General features: G+C 34.2%; 2 protein-coding genes across 2 annotated transcripts; one reads left to right on the forward strand and one right to left on the reverse strand.

Moving 5' to 3' along the window:
- The first annotated feature begins 8,361 nt into the window (after nt 1-8,361).
- Nucleotides 8,362-12,750, forward strand: LOC138327496 (spermine oxidase-like). The gene is made up of 4 exons (XM_069273626.1): nt 8,362-8,498; nt 9,741-9,859; nt 10,802-10,951; nt 11,266-12,750. Exons 2-4 carry the CDS (start codon nt 9,741-9,743, stop codon nt 12,413-12,415), a joined length of 1,419 nt encoding a protein of 472 aa, XP_069129727.1. The 5' UTR covers nt 8,362-8,498; the 3' UTR covers nt 12,416-12,750.
- A 2,008-nt stretch (nt 12,751-14,758) lies between these two features.
- On the reverse strand, nt 14,759-18,461 carry LOC138326887 (uncharacterized). Its single transcript, XM_069272872.1, has 2 exons — nt 18,287-18,461; nt 14,759-17,974 (listed from the first exon to the last, which is right to left on the reverse strand). Exons 1-2 carry the CDS (start codon nt 18,459-18,461, stop codon nt 17,451-17,453), a joined length of 699 nt encoding a protein of 232 aa, XP_069128973.1. The 3' UTR covers nt 14,759-17,450.
- Between the last annotated feature and the right edge of the window lie 2,234 nt (nt 18,462-20,695).

Here is a 20,695-nt window from a genome sequence, read left to right on the forward strand (position 1 = left end):
TTCCTATCAATGCAAATGATGTTAATATCAAATTGTGGAGATTGGCTTTCGTGAATTTTCTTGGGTCGCGATATTCGCGAAAGTAAATCACACGCGAAAGAAAGTTGATTTAAAGTTCGTATATGCAATACTTAATGCAATGTAACATTTTGGATGTAAAATCAATATAATACAAACAAGATCCACGCTGTGACACTTCGGTACAGGTACGGCACTAATTATATTATTGATCTTGTGATACATCCGATACTGATACATATATTATTGATCTTGTGATACACCCGATACTGATACATATATTATTGATCTTGTGATACACCCGATACTAATACATATCATATTGATCTTGTGATACACCCGATACTAATACATATCATATTGATCTTGTGATACACCCGATACTAATACATATATTATTGATCTTGTGATACACCCGTTACTTATACATATATTATTGATCTTGTGATACACCCGATACTGATACATATATTATTGATCTTGTTATACACCCGATACTTATACATATATTATTGATCTTGTGATACACCCGATACTAATACATATCATATTGATCTTGTGATACACCCGATACTTATACATATCATATTGATCTTGTGATACACCCGTTACATATCATATTGATCTTGTGATACACCCGATACTAATACATATCATATTGATCTTGTGATACACCCGATACTAATACATATCATATTGATCTTGTGATACACCCGATACTTATACATATCATATTGATCTTGTGATACACCCGTTACTTATACATATATTATTGATCTTGTGATACATCCGATACTGATACATATCATATTGATCTTGTGATACATCAGTTACTTATACATATATTATTGATCTTGTGATACACCCGATACTTATACATATCATATTGATCTTGTGATACACCCGATACTAATACATATCATATTGATCTTGTGATACACCCGATACTAATACATATCATATTGATCTTGTGATACGCCCGATTCTAATACATATCATATTGATCTTGTGATACACCCGATAACAATACATATCATTTTGATCTTGTGATACACCCGATACTAATACATATCATATTGATCTTGTGATACACCCGATAACAATACATATCATATTGATCTTGTGATACACCCGATACTAATACATATCATATTGATCTTGTGATACACCCGATACTAATACATATCATATTGATCTTGTGATACACCCGATAACAATACATATATTGATCTTGTGATACACCCGATAACAATACATATCATATTGATCTTGTGATACACCCGATACTAATACATATCATATTGATCTTGTGATACACCCGATAACAATACATATCATATTGATCTTGTGATACACCCGATACTAATACATATCATATTGATCTTGTGATACACCCGATACTTATACATATCATATTGATCTTGTGATACACCCGATACTTATACATATATTATTGATCTTGTGATACACCCGATACTGATACATATATTATTGATCTTGTGATACATCCGATACTAATACATATCATATTGATCTTGTGATACACCCGATACTAATACATATCATATTGATCTTGTGATACGCCCGATTCTAATACATATCATATTGATCTTGTGATACACCCGATAACAATACATATCATTTTGATCTTGTGATACACCCGATACTAATACATATCATATTGATCTTGTGATACACCCGATACTAATACATATCATATTGATCTTGTGATACACCCGATACTAATACATATCATATTGATCTTGTGATACACCCGATACTTATACATATCATATTGATCTTGTGATACACCCGATACTAATACATATCATATTGATCTTGTGATACACCCGATACTAATACATATCATATTGATCTTGTGATACACCCGATACTAATACATATCATATTGATCTTGTGATACACCCGATAACAATACATATCATATTGATCTTGTGATACACCCGATACTAATACATATCATATTGATCTTGTGATACACCCGATACTAATACATATCATATTGATCTTTTGATACACCCGATACTAATACATATCATATTGATCTTGTGATACACCCGATAACAATACATATCATTTTGATCTTGTGATACACCCGATACTAATACATATCATATTGATTTTGTGATACACCCGATACTAATACATATCGTATTGATCTTGTGATACACCCGATACTTATACATATCATATTGATCTTGTGATACACCCGATACTAATACATCTCATATTGATCTTGTGATACGCCCGATTCTTATACATATCATATTGATCTTGTGATACACCCGATACTTATACATATCATATTGATCTTGTGATACACCCGATACTTATACATATCATATTGATCTTGTGATACACCCGATAACAATACATATCATATTGATCTTGTGATACACCCGTTACTTATACATATATTATTGATCTTGTGATACACCCGATACTTATACATATCATATTGATCTTGTGATACACCCGATAACAATACATATCATATTGATCTTGTGATACACCCGATAACAATACATATCATATTGATCTTGTGATACACCCGATAACAATACATATCATATTGATCTTGTGATACACCCGATACTTATACATATCATATTCATTTTCTAGTTTCACTGTCCTTTTTAAACTGAATTTCACAATTTGAATAACAACGTTACTTGAGTGATAAACATATAGTTACCTTATAAGTTGAATTATATTAAATTCTGAAACAAGCACGACAACTACATCAGTTATTATTCCAATTTAAAACACATCAATAATTTAATTTTGATTAAACCCCTAATAATATGTAACTATATATAGCGTTTTAGCGCATTTCATATACTGTACAACTAATTGTGTTTCTAAGATTTGTTTTGTACTTAAACAACGATAAGCTTTGTTAGTCCACAAGATATTCCTTTCAGTGGCAATAATTAACTGGTTGATTCCTCACATCATACATTAATGTTGTGTATAACTGTTTAAATAATTCTTTTTAATAACTTTTTATATATCTAAATGTGTGCAAAAAAAAACCCACAATGTATAAAAATTAATAGGATTTTAAAAGTATTATGAGGAAATGCATGTTAATTCGCAACTGTATTGGTAATGTTATACATGACATTGTGTAACTATCTATATAGTTACCGGGAGAAGGTGTTGTTAAGTTGTAATAACTTTGACCTAATCTAATGTTGTTTGTATTTTCTGGAACGTAGATATCACTTATAAATCCTGTGTATTCACAACAATAAATATGCCTAATCAGCATATTCTACATTGTAACATTTTGGCACACGTACATAATTGACAAACTCAATGTTTTCTATTGATAGTGGATTTTTTATTTGCATCGTACTTTTAAACTGATTTAAAAGAAATTTGTCGAATAAAGTTACTTTATTAGAGGTGATGTGGCAAAATTGATTCATTGATAAATTTAATGATATATTTAATTTCAGCAGAATAGATTTATCACATACTCTAAAACAACACGACAACATTAATTCAATTTTAGCAGAACCTACTATAGTTACAGACAGCGACAACAGAGTTTCGACGCATCCTACATACTCTCAGCATTATAATTTTAAAACTACTTATGTTCGCAAAGATTTATCATTTTACGGAAACAATGACCGACATTGTTGGCTAAAAGAGATTCTGTACACCAACATTTTTGTGGTGATGTAATTTCGGGATTTTGTGTCTGATATTTTTCTCTTTTAAGTTTGTAATTCAAATTCATTTAGTTTTGTGTCTATGAATACAAACTCTTCGGGAAAATTTTTTTCATGATTTCTAATCATCGCTAAATTATTTTTTTCAAAGAAATGTAATTGTTTACAAATTAGCTTACATTAAGCCATTAGTTTCATCATATTGTCAGATGTGTGTATATGTCTTTATCTATTTATTTTAATGAAGTAAATATTCTTTAGGCCACAATAGAAGCCTTGTAGAGAAATAGATCGTTACAGGTACATACTGACTAAATATATATGGGCTATTGACCGCGGATTCTGCTCGACACGTAATTGAAAACATATAATTGTTTAATTGTTATCGTTCATTTTAACCTGTTTAAACTAATTGTCGATCAATGATAGTCGTATTTAAAAAGTGAAGTAATAAAGAGAAAGAAGAGAACACATGAAATCATAAATTTGGGTTGACAGATAAAAATTGTCTTAAATAAAATGTGTCATTTCATAGGGATTATCACCGTAAATTATTTCAATAAGTTCATAATTGTATCGAAACAATGATCGATATTGTAAGTGTGTGAGATATGTCTTTTAGTGGCATTTTCTTTATATAATCATGTTGCATACTATTATGTAACATAATACATGTACAGTTCCCATACATTATATTATTAGATTCTTAAGCTATTTGAACAATATCCTTCGAATCGACATGGGTTTAAACGTTATAATTTATTTATCTGCAGTTTAAATTAAGATTTAGCTTGAATTATCTTGAACTGGAAAACGACGTCAACGCATCTGTATGAGAAAATAGTATTACATGGTAAATAATTCGTAATGATAAATTTGTCATTTATATTCTAATTGTCACATTTATCTAATTGTCATTTTAAGATTCATTCGCTTTCATTCTACAAAATCCTGCGGCAATATTACTCTCTAGAAACTCTTCATAACATAAATGCACACCATGAAAAAGTGCTGGTCATTTAACAAAATACATACAAACTAAAAGACTGATCAATGAAAAAAAGCGTAAAAATTACTCGCATTTCAAAAAACTGATCGTGTTTCATTTTTTGGTATAAAAAAGTCAATTATCTAATTTGTATCCCCTTCAGCTGTTCCGAATATGACATGTGGTGATCAATGAATAATTAATTTTCTCTTTGTTACAGGCTTTCTGATTGTTCTATTCATATTTTTTTCATTCCACGATGAAAAAAAATCCGAGAATGGCGCGGAATTCCCGACGTTATCATGACGTCACAATAGAAACATTGACGTTGCGTATTGATTTGGAAAAAATAATCCCTTCGAAAAAATCAATGGAATCGTACGTGTAAATGTATTTCATTTTATAAAGTAGCCTGGGAAATTAATTATAAGTATTGAAGTCACTATTTTTTAATTTCATCGGGGTATGAAATAAATTGTTTTTGCAAACTTTTGTGAGAATCCGCTGCGCGGATTCACACAGTTTGCAAACAAAATTTCTTTCATACCCCGATGAAATTAAAAAAATAGTGATTTCAATGCTTAAATAAAAGAAATACCACAAATTTGATTCTAATAAATTGTATCATCATAAATAAGTACGTCATAGGTGCTTTCACTTATCTCGAATTACGATCATATTGTGAAAAAACCTATATGAATGTGAATCGGTCATGTGAATTCAAGATTCTACACACACAAATGATCAATGAAAACATTGTTATCTCGATATGATATCGTGATACCTGTTGTAGCTACATGTACCTGAACCGTTTAACGTTCCCAAATTTGCGTTTCGTTTGCGTTTGCGTTATTTCCGTTAGCAATCGTTAGCGTTAGCAATCGTTTATCGTTAATCGTTATCGTTTGCGTTAGCAATCGTTAATCGTTAGTTGCGTTTACAATCGTTTGCGTTAGAAATCGTTTGCGTTAATCGTTAGCAGGACCCACTTCCGCTAACGTTAGTCCATCAAACCTAATATGTGACACAATTGTTGTTTTAGGACGAGGAACCATTCCACATTGTATCAAAGTTTTCGTATTTTCAGTATTTCGTGAATGAGAAACGATGATAATACTTACGATTAAATAATAAATTTATCTTTATCAATCTTTTAGGTTCAAAATCAGATTTCATTGATAATTCATATGATATAAAATAATGTACTCTCTCGGGAGAGGATGCATTAAACACAAAACCATATATTTAATGTACATACTTGTAAGTTTCTTTGAACATTAGCTTTTTTATGGATTGGAATGCGTTTTTGTACACATATATTGACATCTCTCTACTTTGACATTGAAAGCTTTATCTGTATGGCCTCTAAGGTAAAGTGATGTCACGAGAAGTGTGAGGACATAAGTACCTGGTATATTTTATCAAAGTAAAGCAAGGGTTATCACTGTGTACATAATGGTTTACTCGATCAAGGTCATATGAACAACCTGCTGTATGAAATAATTGCCGAGATAAAACGTTGACCTTCGAGGGGTCTATTGTTTACATTACGCGATCGGGTTTCTCTTTTTAATGCATTTAAGTTTAACAAAACACATGTATGCATTCTACAATGAAATATTGTAATTTTATACGGATGAATTTATTGATATATATTTAATTCGTCAATTTCATGTTAATTTTAGTCATATAGTAATTTGCCTAATTTATTGTTAGGGTTAGGGTTAGGTGCCAACGCTGGAATATTTCCTTCATTCATACTATTCATGGAAAAGGTTGTTTTTTTCTTTCACTCTCTCTCCCTCACTTATAACATCATTTCTGAAACTTTGTTGAATCTAGCCATTTTGAAATCATGATGAGTATTTTTTACCTGGGTGAATATTATATTGCACAGGCTTATAGTCCCTGGCAGACGTATCTGACACAGAAAATATATATGAGAAAACCAGTTCTTATTGTAATAGTAATATCTAAAAAAAGATTTAAGTATAATCTTGTGACTATGCTCTATAACAACTCACTATTATGTTACGTTTAAGAGTCTTGATTGTAGTACTCTGTATTAAAATTCATAACTAGGGTGGTTATTGATAAGAGAAGATCGAAATGTCATCTCATATCATTTTAGGGTGAGAGTAGGAATAGCGATAGTGATTACGAATTTAATTGATTATGCCCATTAATTAAATTACAGCGTACTGATAATTGTTCTATACAATGTAAATCTACCATTTTGATTAATTTGTAAGCAGGAAACAGGGACAGAAATATTATTGAATTACTTTTGCAAAACCATAACCAATGTAAATCTTTGCCAGCAACATCAGTATTATCGACATTAAAAAGTTCAAATTGCTCATACAAATCAATGGTATCAAAGTAGAAAGGTACTAATACAAACAGATGTATAATTCAGTTTTAGTAATTTATAACAGATCACATTTCAATGGCATACTGTTGTGCGTGTTTGTATGTGAAAGACTGCAGACGAGTTGATGGTAAATGTGTACATTTTTGTACTTTTATAAAAAAAAAAAACTGTTTGATAATCGTTATGATAAGAGTTTAAAAAAAGATTATTGATTGTGATTGTGTTGATATAAGATTGCGTTGAGGGTAAAGCCCTTTTTTATCACATGCATTACTCATGGTTTATCGAAAATAGTTTTGCTCTTCCTCCTGAAAGCTATTTATAGAGCGTTGTCAATAGCATTTGTGAACATTTATACTAGTCGAAAGGGTTGAATAAACAAAAGTCCTTTTATAAAGGTAGTAATGAAACCTCATTTCTGGGACAAAATAAATATAACAACAATAAACAGGATGTCATCAAGGATATGCTTAAGTTGGATTGGTGATGATAACTGATGCTCCGTTTCTCAATCTGCCAGTGCTGTAATCATATGTTATTGACAGGCCATGTTGTCAGCCTGTGCTAAGAAATATAAAATTTTGTATCATGATCATTGATAATACCTTGTTTTTCTTGTTGCTTTTCAGTCTATTGTTTATTCAGTGTTATATTTCCTCTATACAATCCTACCTGTTCATATTTATTGTCAGATAGCCTTATATACATAGTACTGGTTAAAACTTGGATATTCGAATCTTATTAACAAGAAAAACATTTTTTGATTTTGAGTGTGTTGTTCCTAAGTTTTCTGAGTTTAATTAAGATTGATTTTCAAATAAACTAGGTTTGCGAAAAGTTTCATCATAGTTTAACGAGGTTTCACTGCTTTAGTCTGTCCTGCTAACTGATTTATATTATTTGTTTGTAAAAACACAACAACGTAGATTTACTAAATAAAACTGTTTAAATCGTAAAGAACATTATCAAATGTACAGTATCAATTTGAACTTTATCTTTTTCCTATTACCGGAAGCATCTTGGAGTAGAGCCTCAAATTCGTTGTCGTGATACCGTTCGATAATAAACTATTCTACAAGATATATATACATATGTAAATACGGTAAAACATATATGAATACTGTTATATTAAAACAAATCGTCATCGGCATAACCTTTGTGTATCAGATATACTTCACCATTAAATACGAGATTACCACGGAGATCGCAATAGCTGCAAAGGTCAAGGTTCACCTGTTCAAAGTTAACTGTACACTACAAAAATATCTATGTCTAGTCAAGGACGTATATAAGATCTCACTTATAAATCCTTGGTCTAGTGGACCATCCCTAACAACTAAAAGCTGGTACTAATCGAGAGTGCGGGGATATAGACCACGCTTTCTGACATAGCTGCGTAGCGGATTCCTAACTTGTAAGTATGTCTTAATATAACACACTATAGCTTTTCGTTCAGGTAAATAAGGTTAACTTAAACTTTATTCCTATCATCATTTCGTTAAGGAGTGTGTCGTAGGCATGAAGTATTGTGAGCTCTTATACCCTACGTTACCTGTATGTAAATGAACATATACAGTATAATATTTTATACTCGTTGTTCAACATCAACCACAACATCGGACATTTCCTATGAGTATGTGGACAACGTTTTCTTACTGTCGGAGAATTACATTCCTTTATGTTCAGGCATATCTTGTTCACTAATATTTTTATATAATATGTACTGAATATCGACTATAATGGACGTGCGACACGCTGTATACATATAAACAACATCTACGTTGTGTATCAAATATCTCACGGAATCACTTAATTATTGGTCACGTGACATGGTAACACGTGTAACTCTGAACTACAGAATAACAGACAGGAATAAATTTAACATATTTATTGTGTTTATTTTATTGCAAAATACTAATATATATAAATATAATACTAAATGGTTAATCTATATTCACGACACCTGTAATAATTACCTGTCGTAAACGCATCTACATATAGAGACATCTGTTATGCAAACAATGCGGTATTACACGTAGTAACATCAAAGAGGACATATCTATCAACTGTAAGTGCAACAATGGCATCATGTATTCAGATGCAGATAAGCCTATTCAAGCATACGACGGGATTTTGTAGTTATAGTAAACCGGAGTAAATGAGGAAAACTCATCGACCTACATTCAATAATTGATACATACATGTAGACACGTGGGAGAGTGTTATTGGACACATTAATAACTCAGAAATCAAGAGGAAGGGTAGTGGTGGAGGAATAGTCGATAACAGATTTAATATTGACGTGTTTTGGTTGCACCTTTTACCCATTTTTATCGTGTTCCAGATAAAGATATGTTTCTCGTCCTTAAAATGACATCTGAATACAGACGAACATAACTATCTAAAATTTATTATGTTCTTATTTAACCGACCTTAACTTAGGAACAAACATTTTACTCTCATTAGCATGTCAAAAAACTTTCACATCACTCCTACAGTAACTCGATCACACTAAAGCTATTTTTAACCTGGTCAATTTACTTTTATTTCTTCAGTTCTAGTAAGTCTAACGGTATTTAATTGATCTTAAGTTTTATAATTCATTTTGACAACTTGATAATTTCTTGATTCAACCTTGATTTCCTCCTACCGGTAGATGGCGAGTCAACCAGCGGATGTGGTCATCATTGGAGCAGGTATGGCTGGGATAACAGCAGCAAATACATTGTTTGCTTCCGGTTACAAAGACGTCAAAATATTAGAAGCTCGAAATAGGTAAGCTAATTGTATTAGTTTCATTTTATGAGTTTCTTCTTTGTTGTGCGTTAAAAAAGTGCTCCGATATTGAAGTACGTCTTTGTGGCTGCTTCCAATATATGTAGTCTACCGTTCGTGTACAACATCGTAGATTAAGAACACACTGCTTATGGACAGTCCTGCATTTAAGCAACACTTTGAGTAATCAAAAAGTGAGTGTGAAATGAAAGCAAATAAAGTTGTTTCAAACATCATTGATCAATTAGAGCCGTCATAAATCATTGTACATTATCAGTTTATTACTTAAAAGGGACTTATTCTATCATCTCAATTTTTGTAAGAGTCACAAACTAAATCAAATCAATTGCTTACTATGAGACTCGGTAAAACCAAATACAGCCGTAATATTTACATTGATATCCTAAGGAATCAATATAGTTTTTGAGCAAATATATAGATTAGTTGTGAGGCAATCTGGAAATAACGACACCTTGTTTTGACACAATCATCAGAACATAAATACTAATAATTTAATATGGCGTCAATACGACGTCTAGCCATCTAGCCAAGGGATATATCTATTAAAAAGACTTTTTTACGTCCTTGTCAATAATAACATATCTTTGATAATAGTAATAAACTACATTGAAATATTGATCCAAATCGTTATCAAAATGTAAATATACACATTGCACTGTGATTTAGCGTTTATACCAGTGTAAGTGGTTACAGAATGACGGCAAAAGGCAGTGCGTTTCCTTACATTCGCTTTTGTTCAGTTGGCAGTCATCATTCTGTAACTTCAAAATGAAGGAATTGTAATACTAAAACGTCAGTTATAGAAAGATGTAAGTGATATTAGAATTTGCGTATAAGTTTGAAAAAGCATGCAAGATAAATGAAAAATACTTGCGGAAACCAAATTAATTGAAAATGAATTTGAACTCTGATGATTCACAGAATTGGAGGACGAATCCATACCGTATCTCTCGGGCCTAACCAATGTAGTGTTGAGCTTGGAGCTCAGTGGATCCATGGAGGTGGCAGTAATCCTGTCTACCGTGTAGCTCTAGCACATGATCTACTGGACCACAACAACGTGCATGACGAGTAAGTAAATCTCTACCGGAGGAACAGGTATACCCAAATTATAATCAACGAGAAAGTAAACTAAATACTTTCGATTGTTTTTCTAGTAGAAAGATAAACCTGGCAATGGCAACGAAAGCATGTTACATGTTGATGTATTAGTCTTAGATAAAGGCAAATAATGTATTAACTAATATTAGGGTCCGAACACATCTTTGAAATGTCAACAACTTTGTCATATTTGATAATATCATTAGACACAATACCATGAAATAAACAATTACAAACCAAAGTGTATTTGTATCGGAAAGTTATCATGTTACTATTTCTGATAGATTTGCAGGAGTTTACTACAATGAGGACGGTACCAAGGTCGACCAGTCGCTACTGGACATGGTGACAGCCATCTTTAAAGAGACAGTCGAGGACATGGTTGACGTGTCCTCATCTGACACAAAGTCAACACTGACCTGCAGCCAGTACCTAACGGATCGAATGTCGGCCATCTTGGCTCCTGTCCCAAATTCACAGAAAGGAGATGCTGTAAAAATCTTCCGCTCCTTGCTGAACATCCTTAAGGAAGATTGCGGTGACGATCTCACTAACTTATCCTTTCGTTGTAACGGATTCGAGGACGACTTCCGGAATGACGATCACACACTTCCGGCAGGATATGAAAACCTTCTAAGAATACAGATGGCGAATTTTGAACCGGGTGCAATTCGATTTGAGACAGAGGTCAAATTAATTGATTGGTCTGAGAAAGGTGATGGAGTAGACTACGTCGTTCTGAAATGTGTTGAAAAGGGGACAGAGATCACGTATACCGCAGAACACGTGATAAGCACGATTCCTCTTGGTGTTCTCAAGAAGAAACATAAACAGCTATTCAGTCCCGCTCTGCCTGCCACAAAGGTGTCCCTCATAGACAAACTTGGATTTGGTAAGGTCAATAAGATTCTACTTTACTATGAACAGCCTTTCTGGACTAAAGGTAATGGGGGAATTAAATTGGTCTGGGACGAGGTACCTAAAGGGGACAAAGGGGAAACCTCATGGGAACGAGACATATTTGCTTTTAAAGAAATGAAGCATATTGGTAACGTGTTGATTGCCTGGATTTATGGAGACTCCGCTGAGCGGATCGAGGCTGTTGACGAGATACGTGTTGGTGACGTGTGTACGCAGGTGTTAAGGAAGTTCCTTAACGATGACAAGATACCAAGACCCAGCAGTGTCCGCACCAGTAAATGGTGCACTGACCCCTACACTCTCGGCGCATACACGTTCGTTCCGTCCTGTTGCCATTATAATGATGTGGGACGTTTTGCAAAGCCTCTTCTGCGTACGTCCGGGAAACCAGTCATCTTGTTCGCAGGAGAAAGCACAGACAAGGAAAGTTACGGTAGCGTGCATGGAGCAATGGTCACGGGAATGCGCGAGGCAAAACGCCTCACAAAGTGGAAGTGCAAAGAGGGTTGTTAAGGGAAAGTAAAGGTTGGTGCTTCATATACATGCCATCGTGTATACCAATGTTTGGGATCCATATTGCGTTCATATGATAAATGTTTGTATTATAGACACGTTTATTTGTCAGGTTTATTGACAGAGTACGCTAATACGGAAGTGAACTACAGTTGAAATTGGGTTCGTAATTGGGTTCGTAATTAGATGTAATTTGACTGTGATAAATCGTTCCTGAATGCACATTCAGATGTACGTGTAGGACAGTTTACAACATATGCAAAGTGTCTGAATTTCACGAAGTCGAAATAATCAATAATTGTATTTCAATATTTTGACAACGCAAACATATTTTTTACTTAGATGAAGCCCAACTCCCCCCTTACAAACATCTTAACCAGTATTACATGTAATTCTCGCCCGAGTCGGCGTATAAAGTCAATGTACATTATGATTTACATGTCGATTAGTGGATGAACTAAATAAATGGTACGAAATCAGAACATATCAAGGTGCAATAATGCAAACCGTTATATACTGCACAGCAAAAAGTGCAACGTAAGTATTACATACATTTGGGAAAAAAACATGCTTTAAACGTATGTTTAAAACATGCGTTTTACGTACGTTTTGGCCACCATACGTAAAACGTACGTTTGAACAAAACATGTGTTGATCGTATGTTTAACATATGTTTTACGTACGTGTGTTTTCCACACCGTTGAAATAACACTACTAATTACATGTAAAAGGTAGTTTTATCATTGTTATTGAAGATCTGTAGTGGGTTTTTTTTCAAAAATGATACTTCCATATGCAAATACGTGTTTAATAGCCTCAATGTTTTGGTTTCATGTTATCTATATATGTCTTCTACCAACTTATAGTGAACCTTTTACTAACCTCATGATAGAAAATACATGTAGGTCTGCAATTATATGTACATCTACTGATTGTGAATAGAAATAAAACCGCTAATTTGGATTCTATCTTTTTGAATTTTAATTTTAATAGTTTTGAAGACTAATGCTCTGAATACATATGAACAATATCGGTTGACCAGCGTTTCATGATGTACAATGTAGTACGTCTATAACTGTTGTTTGATCATCCTCGATACTGCAGGGGTTCCGATCACTTACGATATATGTAGAGATCGTAAGGGGTCGGAACCCCTGCAGTATTGAGGATGCTGTTTGATCTACGAGATCATGAGTATATGTCCTAGAATTGTCATTATTTATATAGCTATGGATTATACGTGTAGCTACATTATGCATATTTAAAGAAAAAAATGTATTTACTTGTATTTAGTTTGTAAACTAGAAAATAGATTCCTGACTTTTACTTCAGATCGTCATTAGAATTCTTCTTGAAATATTCAAGTCATTTGAGGCATTTGGGGACTTGTGCAAGGCTACATCGATGGCATCGATATTACCATAGGCGTCTGCTTCTTTGTACCCTAGGTTATAACCGGAACAAGGACGTTAAGCCCCACCAATCAATCAATCGTGTGCTTCTGGTTTTAAAAAAAATAATAGCCTTCCCTACTATATAGTTGTGGTAGGTTATTGTATTTTTTTAAACCAGAAGCAGACGCCTGTGTTTTTACATGACAGATTCTAATGGCAGGACAAACTTATATTCCGGAAATTTTTATTTATAGTATATATATATATGCTTGTCAATCTGAACTCCTCGGATGTAAAACATAACGGCAGTTACATCCGAGGAGTTCCGATTGCATTCTTGTTGATTTTATTTGTATTTTGAAAATTGGATGAACATAAATAAAGGTAGCTATGTAACAAAAAATGTTATCACGTACACAATAATTTCGGATGCAAGTGTGCGAGAGTTACATCCGAGGCGTTCCCAGTACGGACTGCGGACGAGCGCTGAATGTGGTACATTTGTTCGAGACGACATTTAAAATGTCTCTTAACTATACAGTACATTTTACAATGTTGTTATCGATTATTATCTCCAAAGCTACAATGATACAATCATTGCCAATGCAAAGGGCCAAGGTCTTGTCAAATGTAAGTTACGTCATGAGATTAATTTCAAGATTTTAAAAATATGGAAATTTTCATAGATCAATTACTTTAAATTGTATGCATAGAATACGTTTAAATATTATTCTGAGATTCCGTGTAAACATCCGAAGTATCTGCAAACACAACATAAATTGATTTCTGGACTCACTGAGCCAGAATTTGAAAACAAATGAACATTGGATAAGACTTTAGTAAAGATTTTAACCTTTATTAAAAATGTAAGTGATGAAGTGACGTTAAGGACAAATTGATGTAGGAAAAATAAAATCATCCTAAAATTATGAAATTTATCAATATGTAGTAACTCGTTTGGTAATACAACATACTATGTATGAAAAAAATATCAGTCATTAGAAAGGAACCGTAAATACAAATAAAATGGAATTAAAATTCACTTTTGAAAATGACAAATATATGGTGCAACTTCAAAAACGATGTAAATGTACATAAAAATAAAAAGTGGATTTTGTAATAGGATCAAACGTATGTATAACACATGTTTTGATACGTCCGTTTTACATGCGTTTACGTTTTACGTCTGTTTACCATGCGTATTACGTATGTTTAAAACACGATTTACATACGTTCCGTACGTACGTTTTACATGCGTGGTCCTCAACATACGTTTTACATGCGTTTTATAACGTACGTAAAACGTGTATGCACTTTTTCCTGTGTGGTATGTGGCTTTACTGTTGAAAGTTGATGGCATTTATATTGCTTTATATAGGTATTGGTATATATTGTTTTATATAACTTACACATATACATACATGTATATTAGTATGCAAGTGATAGATATTTACTTTAATTTTAACTGAATTAAATATTAAATGTTGAGGAGGGAGTGTTTGCTTATCATCAGACGGTTTTTCCAAATATAAAATGATTCAACACCATGCACATCTAGTTTTAATCTGACAGCACGAGCGTCCCTCTACAAACCAACTTGTGAAGACATGCCAATGATGGAGTGCTGAACGCCCGTGATGTACATTATGTACGTAGTGAGTAGTATCATCTAATGGCTCTTGTAAGGAAAATATTGAAAATTTTCTCAAAAACAGTAGGTAATGACATTTGTATTTGATATTTTCCTAAATGACTTTCTACTTCCTTGTATTATTTTCTTGACATTGTCTGAGTTTCAGATTACCATATAATATGTGTATGCTGTTTGTCTGTTACCTGGTCAGGAGATTAATAAAATCTGTTACCTGTAAGTGATCGAGATCGGGTTATCTCAGTCGAGGGCTAAGATTTTGTAACATAATCCCAACCTCGGCTAACGCCTCGGTTGGGATGTTACAAAATCTTAGCCCGAGACTGAGATAACTCGATCTCGATCACTTAAAGGTAATAGATTTTTTTTCTCGCGCCTCCAAGATATAACAAAACCCATCTATATACGCGTTCAGAGTGTAAAACTATCCCGTCTTGGGCCTCCTGGTTCAAAGCCGATTTACCATTTCATCTGCGCTTCGATTTCAGTCATCCCGCATAAAACTATAGTTCGGTTATATCAAAGAGAAAACGATGATCAATCGTTACATACTGTTTTCATGATTAAAAACAACAACCAAACAATGTATGGTAAATCACTGAATGCATATATTTCTAATAATATTGATTATCTGACGCTTGTGACGTCACCGGTTTGAGAGTTTGACGTCACATGCGTGGACTGTTACATGAATGGCGTAAAATTCCGCCAAAATTCGCGTAAAGGTACCAGACAGATCGGACGAGATAGAAAAATCTAGCACCGGGTATCAAGTGAGATTTCCCTGTCCGAGGTGCGAGAAACACCTATCAGGCTTTAACAAGGGTACTTACTGATATATAAATGTACATTCAGCGTATTGATTTTTGGATATTACTAGTATGATGTGATATAACACTACAATGTAATCGATCAGCAAAAACGATGAAGTACAGTTTTTGTATATTTCGAATATACATTTGTACCATGATACACAATTTATAATGCCGTCCTGACTGTTGATGATAGGTTGGTAAGCTAGATAATCCCCATCCACGGTTCAAGGTGTACACCACACTAAAGTTTATTTACTCCTAGGCACATAGACCGCATGTGGTTCTAGTAAATCGTCATAAAGGTTTGCAGACCAATGAACAAGTACATAATTCATCGGATCTCAAGAGAAACAAAATGAAGTATATGACATAAGCAGAAGAAATGGCTGCGTCCATAACGACATGTGGTGGATATTCCAACAGTCTTGTGTCCTGGATTAGACGAGATATCTGCCTCCTCTGGTGGAACCAAGCACATGAGCAGAATAGGAGTTATGATATATGAAACTGGAGCAAAATATGAGTTATGATATATGAAACTGCGGCAAGTGCTACCTATGAACCCAGAGCTAAATAAAGGTCAGTGATATGTACACCTGTGATCGAGGATGGATAAAGCGTCCATGAGAGGTTCACATCGGTTTTGCCAGCTGAGATGGGACAATACACAATGCCGTGCTGCATAGATGGTCCAAAAGAATATAGCAATTATTTAACCAATAAACATGATTTTAATTAAAATATAAGTTGATCTTGAAATTGTGAATTACCGTCAGTATGTCAGTACTAGACAACGATCTTAACACCAGTTATAGAACATTCATAAAATAACACAGGGAGGAACTGCTGCGTACCAGCTAATAAAATTGTATGTTGATTTCATATTTAAAACGTGAATAACCGTAGTAAATCCAGAACATTCTTGATTGTTAAATGCTGTTGAACACCAATTCCGGGATGTTCACAGAAAAGCAATGGACGGAGATGCTGCATAGCAACCAATAAAAAAGTAGGAGGATTTCATCTTTAAAAGTATGAAGAACCTGAAACATCCCAGAATATTCTTAATTGTCAAATGGTGCCCGACACAAATGCAGAAACATTCATAGAACTCCATTGGACGGAAATGATATAAGGCAGTCAATAGAATATAAAAAAATAATTACAATATGTTGCTATAGGTAGGGTCCCGTAGATGTTGACGAAGGGGCTCTAGGATAAGCTGGAGGAGGGGACATTGGAACTGATGACGTCACTTCCTCTTGTTCGAGTTCTCTATAAATTGGAGGTGGGGAAATAATCCGCGTAAATTCTTCCTCCACAACATCTTCGTATGCTGGTAGTTTGGCGGGAGAAGGATCCTCCTCTTCATAGACCGGCGGTTTAGCCGGCTCTACACTTGTCCTATTTATTTTCGGATCCTGTTTTCTCCTACTTGTCCTAAACACAATATGATATATATTGGTAGAAGTTCTATCACGATCACTGTGTTGCCAGACTCGCGGCCTGGTTACCCTGTCCCCGTGCTGTCTGTGGACACCACACTCCTCTGTGCTGTAGTTCTGGATAGGATGGACGGCGGACGGTTCTCTATGGACCACTTTTTGTTTTTTAGAACAAAGACAACAACAACACATAAATATCCAGACGATCGCCAGTCCTCCCGCAATGCCTGCCAGGGCGGAACTCCATATAGTATCTGTAATTATCACGAAACATGTTTAAATAAAGGTTTTTAGCTGTACTAATGGTCATATTAAAGCATAAAAAAGACAGGTGGGCATATTGCAATTGATCGCATTAAGCGAAATTTCCTTACGCCAAGACAAATGAGTATTGCTTCTATATTTTCTGAGTTTGGTATATTCTACTTATTATTCAATGCATTTTAAAGAAATGTTTACAGATGCAGAATCATTAGAACTGAACTAAAGATAATATGGTTTTTATCCATTAACTAGATGTTATATGAACAGACCATGAACATTATAATATAGACTGGAGTACTCACTGTCCTCTTCCTCACTCTGTCGGTACCGGAGTTTGAAGCCAACTCTGGTTCCGGACGGGTCCGTACGGAATACAAGGAAGGCCTTTTCTGAGGTTGTTGTTATAGTGGTAGAGTTTGTCTGACAGAACCGCCCCAGAGACTTACTACGGGAGTAATCCCCTGTGGATATAAACATACTGTGATGAAATACTTGTAAATATTAAGCTGTGATTGTTCGGCTGGTGTTATTTCAATGTTCGCCTGGTGTTATTTCATTGTTCGCCTGGTATTATTTCATTGTTTGTCTGGTGTTCTTTCATTGTTTGTCTGGTGTTATTTCATTGTTTGTCTGGTGTTATTTCATTGTTTGTCTGGTGTTCTTTCATTGTTCGGCTAGAGTAAGTTCATTGTTCGCCTGGTGTTATTTCATTGTTTGTCCTGGTGTTATTTCATTTCGGCAGTGTAAGTTCATTGTTCGCCTGGTGTTATTTCATTGTTTGTCTGGTGTTATTTCATTGTTTGTCTGGTGTTCTTTCATTGTTCGGGTGGTGTTATTTCATGTTGGTTGGTGTTATTTGGTTGTGTTATTTCATGGTGTTCTTTCATTGTTCGCTGGTCATGGTGTTATTTCATTGTTCGCTGGTGTTATTTCATTGTTTGTCTGGTGTTATTTCATTGTTCGGCTGGTGTTATTTCATTGTTCGGTTGGTGTTATTTCATTGTTCGGTTGGTGTTATTTCATTGTTTGGTCTGGTGTTATTCATTTGTTCGCTTGGTGTTATTTCATTGTTTGTTGGTGTTATTTCATTGTTCGCCTGGTGTTATTTCATTGTTTGTCTGGTGTTATTTCATTGTTTGTCTGGTGTTATTTCATTGTTCGCCTGGTGTTATTTCATTGTTTGTCTGGTGTTATTTCATTGTTCGTCTGGTGTTATTTCATTGTTCGGTTGGTGTTATTTCATTGTTCGGTTGGTGTTATTTCATTGTTCGTCTGGTGTTATTTCATTGTTTGTCTGGTGTTATTTCATTGTTTGTCTGGTGTTATTTCATTGTTTGTCTGGTGTTATTTCATTGTTCGCCTGGTGTTATTTCATTGTTCGGTTGGTGTTATTTCATTGTTTGTCTGGTGTTATTTCATTGTTCGTCTGGTGTTATTTCATTGTTTGTCTGGTGTTATTTCATTGTTCGGTTGGTGTTATTTCATTGTTCGCCTGGTGTTATTTCATTGTTCGGTTGGTGTTATTTCATTGTTCGGTTGGTGTTATTTCATTGTTCGGTTGGTGTTATTTCATTGTTTGTCTGGTGTTATTTCATTGTTTGTCTGGTGTTATTTCATTGTTCGCCTGGTGTTATTTCATTGTTTGTCTGGTGTTATTTCATTGTTTGTCTGGTGTTATTTCATTGTTGGCTGGTGTTATTTCATCGTTTGGCTGGTGTTATTTCATTGTTCGGTTGGGGTTATTTCATTGTTTGTCTGGTGTTATTTCATTGTTCGGTTGGTGTTATTTCATTGTTCGGTTGGTGTTATTTCATTGTTTGGCTGGTGTTATTTTCATTGTTTGTCTGGTGTTATTTCATTGTTTGTCTGGTGTTATTGCATTGTTTCGTCTGGTGTTATTTCATTGTTCGGTTGGTGTTCTTTCATTGTTCGCCTGGTGTTCTTTCATTGTTCGGCTGGTGTTATTTCATTGTTTGGTTTGTGTTATTTCATTGTTCGCCTGGTGTTATTTCATTGTTTGTCTGGTGTTATTCATTGTTCGCTTGGTGTTATTTCATTGTTTGGTTTGGTGTTATTTCATTGTTCGCCTGGTGTTATTTCATTGTTCGGCTGGTGTTATTTCATTGTTTGGTTGGTGTTATTTCATTGTTTGTCTGGTGTTATTTCATTGTTTGTCTGGTGTTATTTCATTGTTCGTCTGGTGTTATTTCATTGTTTGTCTGGTGTTATTTCATTGTTCGCCTGGTGTTATTTCATTTGTTTGGCTGGTGTTATTTCATCGTTTGGCCTGGTGTTATTTCCATTGTTCGGTTGGTGTTATTTTATTGTTTGGTCTGGTGTTATTTCATTGTTCGGTTGGTGTTATTTCATTGTTCCGGTTGGTGTTATTTCATTGTTTGGCTGGTGTTATTTTCATTGTTCGCCTGGTGTTATTTCATTGTTTGTCTGGTGTTATTTCATTGTTCGGTTGGTGTTATTTCATTGTTCGGTTGGGGTTATTTCATTGTTCGGCTGGTGTTATTTCATTGTTCGGCTGATGTTATTTCATTGTTCGGTTGGTGTTATTTCATTGTTTCGCCTGGTGTTATTTCATTGTTTGTCTGGTGTTATTTCATTGTTCGGTTGGGGTTATTTCATTGTGTTCGCCTGGTGTCTATTTCATTGTTTTTCTGGTTGTTATTTTCATTGTTCGGTTGGGGTTATTTCATTGT

This window comes from Argopecten irradians, chromosome 7 (assembly GCF_041381155.1).
Source record: "Argopecten irradians isolate NY chromosome 7, Ai_NY, whole genome shotgun sequence".
Lineage (NCBI taxonomy): Eukaryota > Metazoa > Mollusca > Bivalvia > Pectinida > Pectinidae > Argopecten > Argopecten irradians.